At 38.1% G+C, this 19455-nt stretch overlaps 1 protein-coding gene across 3 annotated transcripts; it reads right to left on the reverse strand.

The window, feature by feature from the left end:
* Positions 1-1719: 1719 nt before the first annotated feature.
* On the reverse strand, positions 1720-18704 carry LOC125240736 (transcription initiation factor TFIID subunit 6). Of its 3 annotated transcripts, none has more exons than XM_048148782.1 (13): positions 18515-18704; positions 17695-18047; positions 15454-15742; positions 13375-13526; positions 12140-12319; positions 11887-12056; positions 11620-11776; positions 10577-10749; positions 9558-9736; positions 8870-8985; positions 7699-7770; positions 5513-5665; positions 1720-3201 (listed from the first exon to the last, which is right to left on the reverse strand). In XM_048148782.1, exons 2-13 carry the CDS (start codon positions 17929-17931, stop codon positions 3106-3108), a joined length of 1974 nt encoding a protein of 657 aa, XP_048004739.1. In that variant the 5' UTR covers positions 17932-18047; positions 18515-18704; the 3' UTR covers positions 1720-3105. The 3 variants fall into 3 exon arrangements, with proteins under 3 accessions (XP_048004739.1, XP_048004738.1, XP_048004740.1); XM_048148781.1 differs by lacking the exon at positions 18515-18704 and adding an exon at positions 18195-18221 and having other exon boundaries at positions 5504-5665; XM_048148783.1 differs by lacking the exons at positions 5513-5665; positions 7699-7770.
* Between the last annotated feature and the right edge of the window lie 751 nt (positions 18705-19455).

A 19455-nucleotide genomic window follows, 5' to 3' on the forward strand; every position in this document is an offset into this window, starting at 1 on the left:
ATTTGCACGCATAGACTTTCCGGGCAAACAGCTTCGATCTACAGGCCGTCTGAGAACAGTCCCCCGTCGCATGGCACTTTCAAGAAAGAACCCTCGAGTCATCGGCCCTACTTACTATGAGCACTTACCTGCCGATCTGAGAAATGAGCCATGTGACGAAGCATTTAAGCGCAAATTGAGAAACCTTTTGTTAGATAACCCCATGTACTCTGTAAATGAGTACATGGATTTGAATTTTTAATGACCGATGATATAATTATACCTATATTTCTCTGTTATATAATATTTTCTTGCTTCGTGATAATTTCATGATATTGTAACTTAATTTATTAATTTTATTTAGCTTGGCATGTGTATTTTCTTTCTTTGTAAATGACGATCCTCATTTGGGAGACACAATTATTTTTATTTGGAATTTATTATGTAATTTTTGACGATCATGATGAGAAGATAAACATAATTTTGACATGTAGCAAATTTATAGTGTAATTTTTATCATGAAATAAAGAAATCTAATCTAATCTAATCTAATCTATGTATTGTAGATATATTTTGCCCGTCTACCTCGACCCTATGTTTCTTGCTGTTGGTTATCACTTATGTCTTTGCACGATTCATTTGAAGTCCAACCTGAAGACATGCGTTGCTCAGATCTTAAAGCAATTCCTTCAGACATAATGCAATAAACCAATATGAATATGAAAAAAAAAATTGTTACGCCTCGATGATCGAAACAGTGATGTTTATGAGGGAATATGCACGTAACTCCAAAGTGGCCAAACTATTTTTATTTGTAATCTTTATTGTACCTTTTGTATATTGCTCTACTTTAGCTCGAATAAACCTAAGATATGTCTTAGTGGTATGTAGTTCTAATAAATTCGCGTGTAACTAGTTAGGCGTACTTACTTAGATAGATACCTTAATTGAAACAGGCCTGATATAACCTACTCAAAGGCCTTGACTAATTCCGCCCTTTAGTTATTTTTGTAAACAAATAAGGTTTTCACGATAAAATATCAATTCTGTGACAGCGGTCGAATCAGTGCGTAGGTATGCGGCGAACAACTCGCGCGTGCGTCACCGCTCGCCCGTGAGGCCCTACTGATTTGCCCCTCGCGAGGGGTACTTACAGTTCGACGCCTACACGCGCGAGTGGGACAGGCCGGCAATAAGGCGAAAAAACGTAGGTACTTACACATATTTATGAACTCGACTATACACTTGACGTCAGACAGAGTCATTCTTTTCTCGCTCCCACTCGTGTGTACGGTGCTGCCGTGTACGTCAGATTACAGTCGATCGAGCGCGCCAAACTGGCCGCGTTTAAATTGCCCGCAAATGATAGTGGTTTTAATTATTTTTTTCACCACACCAACTGTTAAAGGCTTACTTTGCTATTCGAAAACAGATAGCAAAATTGCATTTTATCCACAAGAGTGCAAAGTAATTTCATACAAATGTTAACTTATATCTTGAGCTGGTTCGTAGAATTTACCTATAAATAATGATTTTTTAATCATAAATATTGAATAAATTGATAGATTTGATTCAATTCGATGTTTAATAGTCATTATTTTGTTCGTTTTGGTGCGGCGAAAAATGTTGTATTTCACTCGGCGGCAAAGTTCGTTTAACCTTCGTGCCTAAACCCTCGCAACGCTCAAGATTCCACTTTTTGAACCACTCGCTACGCTCGCGGATTGGAATCTTTCGCTTGCTCGGGTATCAATATTGGCACGTGCGAACTTTGGCCCCTTGTAAAACAAATAACTATTTATTTTCTAGTTTCTTAGTTTATATTTTGGATGTTTTTTTTATTTTTAGTAATGTAATAATAATTAGCAGTAACATGCATATTCCCTATTTTTTTTCATAATTTGATCTTGTGTTCGTAAGCGACTGATTATGAGCATTTTACAAATAATTATTATGCACGTGATTAAATTTCAGATCAGTTATTTTATGCTTAGACCGGTTTAAAGTAAGCTTTCATATCATGCATACGTCTTTTAAATTTAAACTTTTCAGCAAAGTTTGAGTAAAAACTCTGGTAACAAAACTTAGTAACAAACCTGGTACCTACAGTCAAGTGCAAAAATATGTATCGAGAAAATCGTCTCATGAATAAGGTACTACGCTCTTATTACACAGGACTATGGGACATATTTTGGAGTAAGATGTGTACACCCATATTTTTACACTTGACTGTACATATATTATTATGCCTAGGATTATTCACTTTCACATTTGTTCACCGAAAATAGATACCTAGGTGTAGACATGTCTAAGGTAGTCCGAAGACTGGCTCTTGTACGAACATACGGATATTACGGAGCCCGGGGTCCGCTTTGACAACCATTTAATACATCAGTGATTTATAAAAATCCGATATTTTTGTTACCAACATTAGGTATGTACGGTCGACTACAAAGAGATGTATACACTTTTTCACCTTATTGCATTGTAATAAGGTGAAAAAATAGATACATCTCTCTGTAGTACTCTGTTATAATTATAAAACAGACAAATCTATACAAATAACTGTGTATTACGGATGTGCTGTGTAACATACTTAATTGAATATGCGCAACAACCTACTTAGAGCCATCCAAGGGCGTGATGCTGATGATTTATCCAAATATTTTGTCGATTCTCTAAAGTTAACAAAAAATAATACTTAACCTTTTTTTCGCATTTCAAAGAAACTATGGCTAACCACCCCGGACTAACCCTATTTAAATAAGTAAGTCATCTAGTTGGATGTGTTACAGTTTGTATCAAGTTCGCATGGCTGTCAATCGACATTATTACGATATAGTGAAATATCGTTAAGACGTGAAGACATAAGAAGATTATCGCATTTTATATGGAATCGTTAGCTAATAACATTCATAAGAATCTTAAACGGACTTTGATTCAATTAATATAGTAAATGAAGATCTAATGACCTCCTGTCAAATATTACAAACTATAATCATAGACGATATTATAATATTAGATTCTACTTGTCCTTTTTCTTCTCTCTGTAGAGGAAGATTTGGATTTGGATGCGGCGTGTCAGGAGGATTTCTTCTTGGGTTGCGTGGTGGCACGGGAGGGCCGTCAGGCGAGGTGCGACAGGTCGTCTAGCTCGGGCGGCGGCTGCGGCGCGCTGCCGCCGCGCGCGAACACAGGCTTTGCCACCACCGACACCGGCGCCTGCCCGACAACACCACGAGTGAACATCATCATTCTACACGTGCAACCAACTTTCCATCAACCAACTTTTCTGTTTCATTTGTTAAACTGTTAAAGGCGGATTATTTATACCCGGACGACCACTTATTGCAAGTTGGACATTACATATAACCTGACCAATTTTTATTTGACCCTCGCCGCGTTGCGGATTTTTAGCTGAACTAATTTCTTTTACTGGCAAGGATGACTATTTGACACCCGTCGTCGAAAGTCATCGAATATCAGAAAGTAAATCTTTTAAATTTTCTACCGATTTCATCGCAATTTTACCCAAAATAATAATAATAAAAGTGAAAATATATTTATACTGAACGTGATAAATAACGTACAACAAAAAAGGATGAAGGATTTCAAAGCATTTCGATACCAATGTTCTTAAATCTGTTGTTGACACGACCGGCACTGACAGTTTATAGTGCAGTTCTCCTGTATTGATTAGTTGGTTTCGCGTTTAGCCTAATATATTTTTTGTTTTTATTTAAGGTATCTGTAGCTCTGTCGTGAAAAATATTTATAGAATTAAGGAGGCCGTTCCATAAGTGCCACCAGTACAGAACAAGGACCCACGCAAAAAGAAAATAAACCTCGATAACTTCGATTAAGGCACGAGATTCATGGATGCTGTGCGAAAAGAAGTAGCGAGTCTTAAAACCTTGCTTATTAAATTTTGGTTATCTAAAACCATGTTTTAATTTTCTATAAATATTAACGGGAAACTAGTACACGCTGTCCCCATTACATATGACGTCAGCACATAATTGCCATATGAAAGCGGTTTGTAGCGACACTGTTTCAGGGCCAAATAAAATCTTGTCAGGCTTTAGGTACAAGTAGGTAGGTATGTAGGTACATCTTCTGGACTAAACAATCATTCAAATCTGCACAAGTAGAAAGCGAATAGTTTGCTCTTCTTCTTATTATTATTATGATAGTCTTAGTCATACACACAGAACTAAATCAAGATAGAAGGAAAATGCTCGGCGATTAACAGCGAAACCGAGCGTGTAACGTTTTGTGTCGAGCCTATGACGTCACGAGTGTACTTTAGTGATGGGAACGTTGTCGCCGCGTAACCTATTCGATCGATTGTGGAGGTTGCTTGCGGGATGCCCGCCGAAGTTAAAAATATCGGATGTTCATCTTCGTTGTGAAATGAAGTAAGTATATACCTGTATTCGTGTGATGACAAACAATTCACTAGTAGGTATATAATTTGCCTAAGGCCAGGAACAAAGATTTTAGTAGGTAGATATTAATACTAGTTAATATTTCGTAATATTTTTAAGAAAATCGACCATGTACTCACTTCATTATCCTCATGTTATTTGTTACAACTTTTAGTAATATGTATATAAATATAATTAACCATTAACACATTTTTAGAGTTATTTTTATTCATAATAAATATAGAGCGTATTATGTTTGTATTTGTTTTTCTGCCGACCACAAATTCAACGTTAATACCGTAACTGTAACCTATTTTAAAGTTAAATTTACTTTTCACTCGTACTTTATAAATGTATAGTTTCATAACAATATAAAAACATAATTATAATTTCCACTGCTTCGCAAAATCGATTTAAATCGAATAAGGAAATCGCAGCATACATGACATGACGATATAGTTCCGTGGTGCACCACTATTCTTAAGTTCGACGTGAGTTCGACGGACAAAATAACAAATCTACCTTCACTTTGTCTCGACAGTTTGAATAGCCTATTTTTATATCGCTTGTTTTAAACGCACGCCAAGTCGGACTCGTCAAATTAAAGCCGCAATGGAAAACTAGTTTGACGGCCGTACGTCAGCTAATGTTTTGATGATAAAAATAGGAAAATCGTGTTTTTTATTTAATAAAAAATATTTTAGGACAAATGGTACTTACCGATGATAGGAAACACTTTGTTTAACACTCTTGCTTTTATTGGTGGTGTTTGAACAGTTAATTATCGAATACCGACCCGTTTTGTATTTTTCACTGTATGTCACTCGCGGGCAGCGGTCGGGAGCAGACTGACTTGCGCGGCGAACAATGTCGCTCGCTATTTAACTTTTCCGCACGCGAAGTAGATACACTTTTTCCTTCTATCTTGATTTAGTTCTGTGGTCATACAAGTAGGTTTTGTTTTTCAGGTTGTAAATTTACCAACTTTACTATTTAACATTAATAAGTGGATTGTGAAGATGGCGATAATTCCTATGAAAGAGTCTCAACACATGTCGAAACTGTTTTTTCATAGATACTGGAAGGAAAATACGGACCTGGCTAACCTGGCTAGAGGAAGCAACAGCGGGCGAGTGTGCGGGCGGCGGCGCGGCGGCGGCGGCGGCAGGCGCGGAGGCGGGCGCGGGCGGCAGCCCCACCACCAGCAGCTTCTGCGGCGGCGGCGCGGCGCCCGCCGGCCCGCTCGTCACCACCACCGACTACGGAAACAGTACATGCACAACACACGCTAACCACTACAACACAATCATCACTAGCTTGGCCGCCTCGCCTATCGCATTGTAATAAAAGATACGCGCACTCCGAAAATAAGGAAAGACTAATGACAGACTGTTCGTTCCATGTGTCTGTTTAATATTATCGTAGTGTGTTATTTGTAGGTATATATTATGTAGGTATTTGTTATTAAGTATTAACAAAGAGGATAGAGCAATATATAGGGAACTTGACTGTAGTTAAAATAAAATATTTTATACCATGCACGAAATAACGCATCAGATAATTATAAGAAAAACATGGACAGAAATTATTTTTTAATCCAATGTCTATTTAATAAGGGAGGTAGAAGTATATCAAGTAACTGAGTTGACCGTGACGTCACTCAATTCGATTTCATATAAATTCCATATTAGCAAGTCGTTCAAATTCGTTTTGACAGTTCTTAAAAAGAAGCTGATTTGACTAGGATGCAAGTAGCCTATTATAGAGAGTTACTGTCAAAGTAAAATGTGTAATCAACTAATCACAGTGCATAGACAGCCATCTCTTGACACAAGCATAAAACTTTTGAACCTCAATTTTGACAAGTTGGCCCATATTCTTGGCTTGGTATGTGTTAAATTGTCAAATATTAATATTAGCGCCATCTAGCCAAGCGTCCCCCAAAAGTGTATCGGCACCTAGGTACCTTTTTCTGTACGGTTTTGAGGTACGTTTTTTTCTTAGACTTTATCTGTCTATACGGAGTTACATATACCTTTGGTATTAATAAACACTCTTTCATAGTTACGTATACTATCATTAGTTTGTTCTTGTATTAAGTATCAAATCTGAAATTAAACAGGTCGAAATTAACTTCGTCTGATAAATAAGAGTACGTCCATGACCGTATTATGAGACTTAACTATATTTAAATATGTAAAAAAGTAGCTAACAAGTATGGCTCCAATGTTTTCAGTGCGAGTAATGGTGGAAATATATATGTAAATAAAACTGGATTTATACGAACAGGAATATAATTAGGAAGGTTCGGTGACAATAATAATGACTAAAATTATTAAGTTAACACGGATATCATGACGTTATTCTTAAGGTTCTCTCACACTTAGTAATTAAGGGTAACGAAAAAAAGTATTTTTATAGAATTGAACATAAAGCGCTTTACCAGCTGGGGCCCATTTCTCAAAACTGAAAGTTACAAGTTACAAGCTCTTTCCAACTTGTCATATTAGACATTGACAATCACTTGAAAATTGTAACTTGTAGCTTCGAAAAATGGGCTCCAGGTAGCTTCTGTTATTGAGCTTAATGACCTGTTGAAATAACCGAAGTGATAAAAGCACGGTATGTACACCGATATACATAATATAATCATGAGGAGTATCTAGCTAATTTCTTATTCTGTTGGATAAGGTACAACTGGTACAAGGTAAATTATATAAATACAAAGTAGTTGGTATCATAGTGGCGTGGGAAAAAATGCCGTTCATGAATGGGTATTGTATTTTGAAGAGTAATTATTTGCACGCTACGATATAGCAGCTTGGACTATTTAGCTCGGTTTGCGACATATTACAAGGTCTTAATAATAAGAAAGCCGATCGTTTGTGTTAGCAATGATGTGACTTCAAGAATGACTACAGATCGTTAAAACTGATGAATTCTAATGATGCTATGATGATCTAAAACTTCCCAATTATATTTACTGCGTTCTACACAAGGCAAATCTTTTTGGCGGCAGATTCAATTGAATGCAGCGAGGATGAAGATCCAACTTAGAACATTTATTTTTAAATTATGATTCTCATTCGAAATTCAATATCTCGAACGCATTTGCTTGCCGGCGGAACGTCGCCCGGGCGCGCTTTCAGAAAACATGCTTGAACTTTCGTTTTTGCCTATGCAATTTTTTTTGTTCCAAGTTGGAGTGAACGTAGAAAATGGGTGTAAAGTGATGAAGATGAATAATGATAACGATTGGGAGTAGGCGGCCAGCAAGTGGGCGTGCGCATACCTGCACGTGGGGGGTCCGCGCGGGCTGCGAGCTGTGCACCGCCACGAGCCCTGCGCTACTCGCCGGCTGACTCTAGCGATCAAACAAAACAATACTTTGGTTGTGCTCTATCTACGTTCAACATGCTAAATCAAATGCAAATCTATACATTTAGATTAGAGTATACATACCTACATTTGAATTGGAAAACGGAAGTCTGAAGTGGAAGAAGGAATAATGTCGAGTCCACTAACACATGATCATTAAATGTTTAAAAAAGTACAAGCAAACAAAATTACATATTTACAGAGAGGATGTATATTAAATCCTAACCATAGTGACGTGTTTATTGTTTAACGCCCAAGGTGGAAATTATTTTGGTACTATGTGAGCATCATCAACATAATACTATGTGAGCATCATCATCAGACGCATCATCTATGGAGAAACTCCGCTGTAGTATTTTATAGTGGCAACATAAAGTCCCTGAAGTGCCACTTTGGTCCGTCCTTACAGCGAAGGAAACGAAGTGGGTTCTAAATATTGGAATCTAGAAAAATACATATACCAGTCACGGGTATAATATCGTGTAGGTAAATATATTTTTGCAACATTGGCTTGTGAAGATGTTTGTATACTCGACCGTTCGTCATGTAAACCGGAAAGTGTATGTATCATGATCTAACCTTAATGTCAAACAATTTAAACACAGTGATAGTCATTCCATTCCACTGCAAGCCTAAAAGAATATACAGAATATTATTTATAATATTTGTGGACTATCACCGTTGTTAGAGTTTAAACAAACAGCACCATATATTGACATACAGGCATGCGACTTATGTGTTTCAATTCAATATACGCTGCCGTGTCAAATTGGCCAAAATAGATAACAGAATATGAGAAACGTCCAAGTGCCCCAAATGGTAGACTAAAGGTATCAAGCAAAATCAGCAATTGGACGATAGACATAAGAGGGCTCATCACATTGGGTACAATAGGCATCCTCTATTCTGTTATGAATAGCAACAAAATTCTAACGTGAGTTACGTGCAAACAACATACAATAGTTATGCAAAAGCTTACCAATGTGTTCAGAGCCGCGAAATGATTGATTCCGACTTGGGTAGGATACCGATGCGATGAACTTACTTGATGGGTAGATGGATGGTGGCGGCGGGGCGGGACTAACCTGTGGCGGCTTCGGCTGCGACACGATGACGAACTTCTGCGGAGGCGGCGTGGCCGGCGACGGCGACTGCGGCCCGGCTCCGGCGCTCATCATCACGTTTCGGGGCCCCAAGGTGTCTACGAACAGACATTAACCAAACTTATAATTACTTGTCAATAATTTAGCTGACAACTAAAAACTTGATACAGTTTCAGGCCTCAACCATAGACAGCAAGGTATTTTCCAAGTTTTTGGGGCTGTTATTTTATTTTAATATGCATTCAAGTTTTATTATAGCCAATTTTAAATTTTGTCACCCAATCACCTGCATAACCTGTATTAATATGCTACTTTCTCTACATATGTATATGATCGTGTTAGATATTTTAGCGGGCTTTGTTATGTAACATATTATTGCAGGTGACTAAACAGCGTACTGATGGATCGACGAGGTCTAGAAAGACCTGTGTGAAGTGACTGAGTGGCATTAGATCGTACAGGATAGGAGCGAATCGCGGAGTCTAGTGTCGGGGGCCAAGTTCCACTTCGGATCTCTGAGCCAGCGCAGTAAATAGGTAAGTAAGTAACTAAAGAGCACATTTCATTAATTGTCATAGAAGTTACGTGAGCTAGGTTTGAATGGAACCAAGTGGTTTATTATTGAGTTAGATACCATAACGTTACGTTATGTTATAAAGTGTTTGTTTACCAACTGTCTTGGAGGCGAGGGAGGCGTGCGGCGCGTGCGGCGCGGGCGGCGCGGGCGGCAGCAGCGGCGGCGTGCACGTGACCACGGCCACGGCGCCGCCCGCCGCGCTGCCCGCCGGCGACGCGCGCAGCTTGCTCACCATCTGCTGCAGGCTCGGGCCCAGGTACCCGTACTCACGCCTGCCAGTCAAACACCACATTCATCAACACTTTACCAGGCAAACATATACATAAATATTACATTGCACACCTGCCATGCCATGCCATGCCAGTAAAGTACGAAATGTCTCAGATCACATGGACTTGTCGGCCGAGGCGGACCCGAGATCAACAAACGTGTGATCTAAGGCCATCTTATTTACTGGCCACGGTGTGTATATATCTACTATGTTTCTGTTCGACAAAGCCGGGAACCGGTAACTTGACGCTTTCCCGCCGGAAGACAAAAGGTATATTTTTATAAAGTTTCATTTACAAATAAGAAGTCTAGTTAAATGCCAAAGCCACCTTCTCACCTTTCACACTACTCTGAATGAAGTATACGTAAATAACATCATATTTAGAGAAAATGAACTGCTACAGCCCTCTTGTGTAATATTATGAACAATAACATTTTAAAAATTACTAAAGAATGATGTATTTTCGTCGTATGTTTATTTGAAAGCGTTTACTTGTTTTTTTGTATAAGTGTTTGACAGCACGGGCGCCAGCACCTAGATCAGGTTAATAATCTAACACAAGTAATATCTTAGGCCAATAGTCCACTATCATATGTATATTAAATTTATCATAGAAATATGATCATACGTCTCTATGCCTCCCTTTTTCTCCAACGTGAAGAAAAAGGATGGCATGTTGCCTATAATCATATTTCTATGATAAACATATGATATTATAAACATAATATATATGTAAGTACTAAGTAGTAAGCATACGATCGGCCTAAGACAAGGTGAAAACGTTCCTGGAAATAGTGTGACATGAGTCAGATAGAGTATGAAGGTGGGTGAAAGCGTTTACTTGTAGTCGTCGGGCTGGTCGGGCGCCTGGCGCAGCTGGCGCAGCACGGGCGCGAGCACCTTGAGCAGCTGGTGCTTGAGGTTGCCGGCCGCCAGCCGGTCGGCGCCGCCCGTGCCCGTCAGCGCGCCCTCCACGCGCTCGCCCAGCCACCGCACGCGCGGCAGGATCAACACCTGCGCAACAAACATGTGCCTCCTTTACCTACTTACATTACACTACTATTTATATATGACGACCGGTCTGGCCTAGCGCGTAGTGACACTGCCTGCTAAACCTGATGAACACAGATATTTGTTTCTGAGTCATGGATGTTTTCTATGTATGTATGTATGTATTTATCTATATAAGTAAGTATATCGCCGCCTATTTAGCACCCATAGTACAAGCTTTGCTTAGTTTAGAGAGCGGCTAGATTGATCTGTGTAAGGTGTCCCCCAATATTTAATAGTTATTTATAATAATCCTCGTATTTTCCGATAATGATTCATTAACTAAAAGCCCGATTCTGACAGTGCTTGTCTTCCTGAAATACAAATGCCTCTACAGGTCAATCATATGAGCTAGCAAGAATGGAACGAATGAGTGAATTTATGTAAATGGGTGATTCTCTGTAAGGATGTTCAACAAACAGTCCCCTGGCAATGATTTTTTAAAATATTTATTTATAAAATCAGAAATAGTTTGTATAATTTAATTAAGGCAAATGGGTTTTATTAAATTATACTAACTATTTAGGATTTCATTAATAAATATTTCAAAAAATCATTGCCAGGGGACTGTTTGTTGAACATCCTTACAGAGAATCACCCAAATATGTATGTGTGTAACAGATTAACCAATAAAATGGTAGATCTTGACAGTTACGACCTTATATAGGTCGCACTCATACAGTCGAAATTTTGTTAGTTAAATTCGTGCCAGCTTTCGTGAATTGACCTGTACGCCATATCATGAGATTAGTTGTCAAAGCAGACCTCAGGCTCACACCAGCCCTAGCAATGATATAGTGTAGGTATTGTTACAGTGTCTGAGTGTTATGTTACCTTCACAACTTCTGGGCCAAGTTCTGCCAACCCTTGTATAGCTCCATAGAGAGAAGCGAGCGGAGTCTTCTCAGATTCCTTCATATTAGCCATTGATGGTCCAGCACCAGGTTCGTTGTCTGTTTGAGAGGGACATTGTAGAGCTTTTGCGAATAACCTGTGGGAAATAAGAGAATGATGCACCGTAAATTGTAAGCGACCAAATGTATTGATCACTTTTGTAAGTATAATATTAAACAGAAACATCATTCCCACATAAAAACTTACCGCGTTACTCTTGTCTGTAAATTATTCGTAGAGGTGTTGAAAGTCTTGCATATTTGAGACATAAGGCGTGCAGCAAAATCCCTCAATGCCCAATGGTTATCCATTTCAGGCCTCAGGCATAGTTGCCGAGAAACTATGCAGGTTGACACCGACGGAATCAGTTCATGCAACTGTAACATAAAAACAAATAGTTTATTACTATTATAACAACATCAAGACTGATTATTATTTGGGATCTATTCTATTTACTTACATATTTCTCCAGATAAAGCGACTGATTATCCAGCAATGCTTTGACCATTCGCATCAAGTAGATCAGCAATGCCAAGTTGTTTTGTACAACATTGACTTTGACACCTTCAGAAATGAAAGTGCACATCCGCGGCAACATTTCATGCAGCCCCGGGTCGCACGCCAGAGACTGCAAGGCTTCCTGCACAATGCCAAATAATAATTAATTCATATTTAGAAACCTATGTCAGGTCACGTCACAAAGGGACTTATAAATTAAGTAAAAAAAAAGACGAAGGCACAGATAGAATGGGACGGGAGACTGGATGTTACCATTATTCGTTACCCATTTCCTTCCCTATCCGTCTGTACCTTAGGTCTCATGGTGCAGATATCCTGTACTTATTAAATATATGTATTATTAATTTATAGTTAGGGCTAGGGCTGTGTAGGGTTGTTTAGGGTGCTAGGGCATTTAGGTTGGATAGGCTTACAGTTCTCCCCTTAACTTCTTGGTAAAATCACTTCCTGATTTTACATTTTCGGTAACTTCGTCTTCAATCATGAAGTTCAAGGTATAGTTTTAGCTACATATCTGACAACAACACCACTGTAGATGGTGTAGATTTCGTACGGCTCGCCATTACAACGATTGTTTTTTTTCGGTACTGGAATAATACCGGTTCAATTACGTAATAAAAGAAAACCTAAATAAAATTTTATGTAAAAATATATAATAGCGAGAACATGTCGCCAGCAACCTTGGTATTGTACCACAAAAGTATTTTTTAGATTGAAACCATCTATTAAATTGTAAGGGCCACTTGCACCAACGAAAATGAAGGGTTAACCCTCCATTTTATATGGAATTTGACAGTTGACAGCCCACTAACCCTGAGTTAAGTGGTTGGAGCAAGTGGACCTTAGTGTTCTAAGTCTTAGTTTCTACAAGCAATTAGTTCAAGTAAATACATGTTTTTTTTATCTCCGATAAATACTTTTAAAAAAATACTAATATATTGGGTAACATTGTCTAAAAATAAAAAATAAAGCAAATTCATACTAATATTATAAATGGGAAAGTGTGTGTGTCTGTTTATTTATCCGTCCTTCACGGCAAAACGGAGCGACGAATAGACGTGATATTTTAAGTGGAGATAGTTGAAGGCATGGAGAGGCTACTTTTTGTCTCTTTGTAACGCGAGCGAAGCCGCGGGCAAAAGCTAGTAAAGCTATAAATGTAAGAGCTTGACATACGGCGCGCCGGCCCTCGTCGCTGCCGACGCAGGCCTCGGTGATCTCCTTGTAGTACAGCTGCTGCTCCACGCTCAGCTCGTGCGTGGCCAGCTGCTTCACGTGCACCGACTCCGACGCCTTCAGCCGCGCCGCCTTCCCGCAGATTGGTTTACCTATACAACAATATATTCACTTAAAGGGGCTCTCAGCACCGCGCCGTAAACACGCCTGCATTTTTAGGGTTCCGTAGTCAACTAGGAACCCTTATAGTTCCGCCATGTTTTGTCCGTCCGCGGATAATCTCAGTGACCGTTAAAGGAAAGGAAAAAAAACCGGCCAAGTGCGAGTCGGGCTCGCGCACAAAGGGTTCCGTAGCAGCAAATAGAATAAACTTATTATGTCAATTTATACACCTGCCAAAATTACAGTTAAATCAACCTATCTCAAAACTATAAGAGATACTTTGATCAAACCAAAAATCGTTGAAAGAGTTAATTAGCATGCATCACCTCTATTTTTTTTAGAATTTTATACCCCGTAGTTATAAAAATAGAGGGGGGGGGACATACTTTTTACGACTTTGAGAGCTGATATCTCAAAAACCGTTCACTTTAAGAAAAATGTTTTTTAGAAAACTTTATATCATTTTAAAAGACCTTTCCATTGATACCCCACACGGGTATGTACATCGAAAAAAAAATTTTCATCCCTCAGTTACATGTATGGGGGGCCCCACCCCCAATTCTTTTTTTTACTATTTAGTGTCATAATTTTGTAGCGGTTCATACAACACATATTCCCATCAAATTTCATCACTGTAGTACTTATAGTTTCCGAGTAAATCGGCTGTGACAGACGGACAGACGGACAGACGGACAGACGGACAGACGGACATGACGAAACTATAAGGGTTCCGTTTTTGCCATTTTGGCTACGGAACCCTAAAAAAGTGTGTGTGTGTGTCCCCTCTAACTTTTGAACCATATGTTTAAAAATATGAAAAAAAATCACAAAAGTAGAACTTTATAAAGACTTTCTAGGAAAATTGTTTCGAGCTTGATAGGTGCAGTAGTTTTTGAGAAAAATACGGGAAACTACGGAACCCTACACTGAGCGTGGCCCGACACGCTCTTGGCCGGTTTTTATCCCAGTAAATGAGAGAACTACCACCATTACTTGGGTGATGAAATTACTAGACACTACTTAGACACAGAAATAAAAACATGAGAACAGTTTAATGGGGACTGTATCTTTTAAATTGTTTTCTATCTATCCAATTTCGTCCAATCATCTTTAAATGACGTCCACAATATTTGTAAAAATCTTGTACTTTTAGATGAGCAAGCCGCGGATGCTGCCAGCCACGGATGTATGGCACACAATGTCGAAAAAATAACAGATCTTATGTAGAGCCAAGATTCTAACTCAACAAGGAATATCTTCACAAACTCAACCAACTTAGCCATAGTATAATAAAGAGTACAGCTCCCCGCTGAAAGTGCCGCCCATCCCACTCTCGGTTAACTTACAATTAAGACGCTACAGGAGCGAAAATGCTAAAATGGAAAGGAGCCTCCCTTTCAATTTGGGAATTTTAGTTAAATATACTAGTGTATTTGTCGAAAAAAATATTCCATTCAGAACAACTCGGTTGAAAGATATTGCAAAAAAATCTTTAAAATCGAGGTTCCGTTCTCGACTGCTTCCTCCTTCAAAACTTAATCAATCGTAACGAAATTTGAGAATCTGAATAACAATGAAATAATCTGTGTCGGACCGTTTAGTTTTCTTGGCTAATTGTTACCAACTTTGAATACCACATCATTTTTTGCGCCATAATCAATAAGGCCGTTTTTGGAAAATTTTGATGGGCTCTAGTGTCTTTAAAAATAATAATATCAATAAAATAAAAACGGTCCAACACAGATAAAAATAATAATAATGTGTTGAAAAAATGCTCTATCTTCAGAAACCAGGGAGGAAATAGTCGAGAGCTGGCCTACAAGCCTGTAGGAAATATACAGAACTACAATTTTCAGTTTTTAGTTCTTAATAGGTGTTATCTCAAAAATACTCCTACTATCAATTAATTTACTGTACCTGCTGCATCCTTGTTGGCAGGCTTGCTAAGCTTGCTGATGGGGTCAACTGACTCCAGTTTCTGGGATTCTTTGGAGAGTGGAGGCGGATTCTCAGGTACAGTTGGCTGCACCCCATCCACACTCAGCCAGTGAGCTCGCAGAGATACATCTAACGGAATCTTTGGTGGAGGTGCTGACAAAATTTCATTTAGATCAATTTCTTTCTCTTCTATGAAATGCAATTCCCTTCCACCACCAGATGCAAATCTGAAGGGTAATGAATCAGGCTGAACAAATCCATATTGGGGCTGTAATATAAAAACACTATATCACATGCCTATACATCTTCAAATTGCTGATAAAATAATTGCTGGAATATTTTCTTTCTAAAGACTGTAGGCATTGTTAAGTATGAAGACAATGAGTAGCCATATTTATTTGCTATTAAATATTTTTCTTATAACAAGACACATTATAACAAGGCTTAAATAAGTGACATAATAAAATACAAATTTTGTCCTGGAAACTCGACGCATAGCATATGGTTTAGACAATATTGACTTTATCCTCCCGAGGCCCAATTACGATTTCGGACAAATGCTACTAGAAAATTCACAAATTGCGTACAAGACGATACAATTGCAAAAACAGAAATTGTATGGTGCGGACCTCAATTACGCATGATCCATAAAGCCGAATACCTAGTATAGTCTAGCCATTGTTTTTGTCAGAAATAAAGTTTAGAGAATGATGTAAGACTCAAATAATCTTTTCAATTTAAGATTAGCAGTTAAGTATATTATAAATGCATGTACGTTTCTTAGAAATAAACAGATTAAATTTTAATTTTTTTTTTTTATGTCAAATTAATCTATCTATAATACAGTGTTTATATCGATCTGGTTTAGGGACTGTTTAAACACCATGAATTTCTATTAGACTTTGGTCTATGGCAATTTTTTTTATCTGTTTCTCTCAACCTGCTTGCATCAATTGACGGCAATCCAAAATGTTGCTAAACGTTTTTTTAAATATATAAATTCACCGCATTTATTCTGCAAATGCTCAATTGAATAACCATGAAGAGGACATTAAAGAACATGTTTTGGCAGCATATTAACCTTTGTTCATTTAAATTGTATAAAGAAGTGGTATATTCTCAAATTAAGCCAGATAAGGTTTGTCCGAAATACATTTGCTAGACCATATTGAAAGCCCCAACTCCCTAAAATAAAGAAAATATCAGACCTTCCTACACCAGATATTGCTTACCAATACCTTTAGAACATACCTACTTTCGGAACATAATAATGCAAAATTATGCACATCACACAGCACAGGTTTCATTTTGTCCTTGTACTTAACAATACAGTCTTTATTACTTCCTTGGAATTGCAACCTTCAGTCTAGTAATGTAGGTACTAACACAATTTTATTGTTAGAATAACACTTATCTACTTTTGTCATTTTGACCACTACATGTTTGTGAATGTAATGAAGAAATATCTTCTATGTTTTATCTCTAATCCAGCCCATATGTGAGTGTGCATGGGAGAATGTCCCACTTTGTTACATACATACAATCACGCCTGTGTCCCATAAAGGGGTAGGCAGAGCACATGAACTACTAAAGTTTCAGTGCCACTCTTGGCAAAAAGGGGTTGATAGAAACTTTGTTGATTGCTATAAAGCTGCTTTGTCAGTTTATTCATATAAAGATACAAGTAAATCTCGCCTTAATGGTAACTGACAAAGTAGGATGTTTTACTGAACACACTCACATATATTGCAGTAAAGCATGAGGGTAAACTGATGTTTGTATTATAGTACAAAATCTGTAAGTTTCCATTTGTGCCCAACACGCACTGAAATTATAAATAAAGCCTTATAATAATATTAAGGTTAATCAAGTACTTAACAATGTATTGCTTTTATAAATATATGCTATTAAATATTTTACAATCATTTATAATGCAGATGCGGAGATATTTGATAAATTAATACTTAATCAAATTTAATGGCGTTTAATATGCAGACGCACTATCACGGAGTGTTATAAAATGCAGATTTTATATAAATACTTGTCTTAGCTGCATCCTATCATTTATTTAAAAATAGAAACTTACTGATCTTAGACCTAAAAACAGCTTTAATACCAATACAGGGAAATCCTAGTCTTGAACTGATTTCAATAAGGTAAGTCTTAATTTTAAGTCATAGCTATGCTATATTAAGTAATACAGTTAACTAATGAACATACCTCGAAATTTTTTGCCTTGAGTGCATGATCAATATCCGTGATTGATAGCTTTTGTCGTTTGGAGTGATGCATAAACTTCATAGCGTCCTGTACGATAACTTTGAGACGATATGATACATCATCACTGAGATCTTTAGCAGCATCGTCACTGAGGGTCGCTATGCCTACACTTTCAGCAATCACCTTCATAGACTCTGCCGACATAGTCGACCCGTAAACAATGTCGGAGTCTCCCATTCTCAATGTTTACTTTTCTTTTCCTAGCAACTTTGACTTGTTGATCACATAGCGACTTCTTCCCTAGTGATAATATGTTTCTTTTCTTCTATCAAATTGTATTCCCTGAGTAAGTCCTAAAAATTATAAAATGTAGTACGTTTTAATTACACTCATACAATAAATGTGTATATTTCTTCGAGTGCCCGCTAATGTTACTGATAAAAGAAGAAAACATTAATTGTATACAAATATAACTAAGACGATATATAGAAAATAATTACGGTTATTCGAGGAATTCACAACTTTCCACTGTCCCTGTTAGAATCACAGATAAACCAAAAGTCTAGTCCAATGTGAAATCCATGTCAGAGGGAAGTCGGAGGTGTCAATGTCATCCTAACATTATAGTGTCTATAGATTACCATACCGTACCACGAACCACGAACTAAATGTGGTGCGCCGTAGCCTGACCAGAAATATAGGACTACGAGCCATGTTGCGGAATTGTATTAGAACTATTATCTTCATACTAAACTGAACTCTCACCCCATACATCAGAATAATTGCACCGGTGAGGCTATCAAAATTGTTGCAAACTTACCTTGGGTTGACTTTAGTATAGGAATGAGCTTGGTGCGGTACGGTCCTCGTACGGTCATGCACTATAACTGTCCTAACACACGACTGTACAAGCATCGCACCGCACCAAGGTCATCAATTTCAATCCTGTAAGTGGGAGCGAGAAAGACTCCTTTCTTGCTCCCACTTACAGGTGCGGTGCGGCCGTGTCTTAGGCTCCCCACAGACAGTCTTAAAAATTCATAATCTTAAAAAAAACTTGTATGCAATCTGACAGTTCAAATTTGTCAGTGTCTTGACAGTGACAGTTTGAACTGTCAGATTGCATACAAGTTTTTTTTAAGATTATGAATTTTTAAGACTCGTCTGTGGGGAGCTTAGGCTCCCCACAGACAGTCTTAAAAATTCATAATCTTAAAAAAAACTTGTATGCAATCTGACAGTTCAAATTTGTCAGTGTCTTGTCAGTGTCAGTTTGAACTGTCAGATTGCATACAAGTTTTTTTTAAGATTATGAATTTTTAAGACTGTCTGTGGGGAGCCTTAGGCCTGATTAAAGCCAGGAACATACTGATACATAGAAACGAATTAACCATTAGGAAATTGGCTTTAATTAAATAGAATCCGACATAATAGATAGTATGATGTGACAATCAGAATTAGACAGTTACAATTGTGCATTTGAAAGGATAGAAGAAAGGAGTGTTTATACGTCATTCTCCCCCTCTATAATTTCATCATCTAGGATGTAGTCGTTGAGATGGAGCGGCTTCTTCTTCAACCTAGAAGATCGACGAAAGACCCGTGAAGGTGAAGGCGAAGCTTCTTGTGGGGGAGTACTGTAGACCTCTTCCTCGTGACTAGTGTCAGCGGGACTTTCTTGTGTCTCATCTATAACGGGAATTTCAGATACTTCATCTATGGTCGTTCCGTCGAGTATGGGCATAGGCTCTTCATCATCCG

The sequence above is a fragment of the Leguminivora glycinivorella genome, chromosome Z (genome assembly GCF_023078275.1).
Source record: "Leguminivora glycinivorella isolate SPB_JAAS2020 chromosome Z, LegGlyc_1.1, whole genome shotgun sequence".
Lineage (NCBI taxonomy): Eukaryota > Metazoa > Arthropoda > Insecta > Lepidoptera > Tortricidae > Leguminivora > Leguminivora glycinivorella.

What these genes read in the sequence shown, in the direction of transcription:
- LOC125240736 (XM_048148781.1), bottom strand. Translation starts at nt 17,931, where the DNA reads ATGGGAGACTCCGACATTGTTTACGGGTCGACTATGTCGGCAGAGTCT. An exon ending in CGCTTTATCTGGAGAAATAT is followed by an intron (nt 12,057 to 12,139) that starts GTAAGTAAATAG and finishes TTTATGTTACAG; the next exon opens with TTGCATGAACTGATTCCGTC. An exon ending in CGCAGCCGAAGCCGCCACAG is followed by an intron (nt 7,771 to 8,869) that starts GTTAGTCCCGCC and finishes TTTGATCGCTAG; the next exon opens with AGTCAGCCGGCGAGTAGCGC.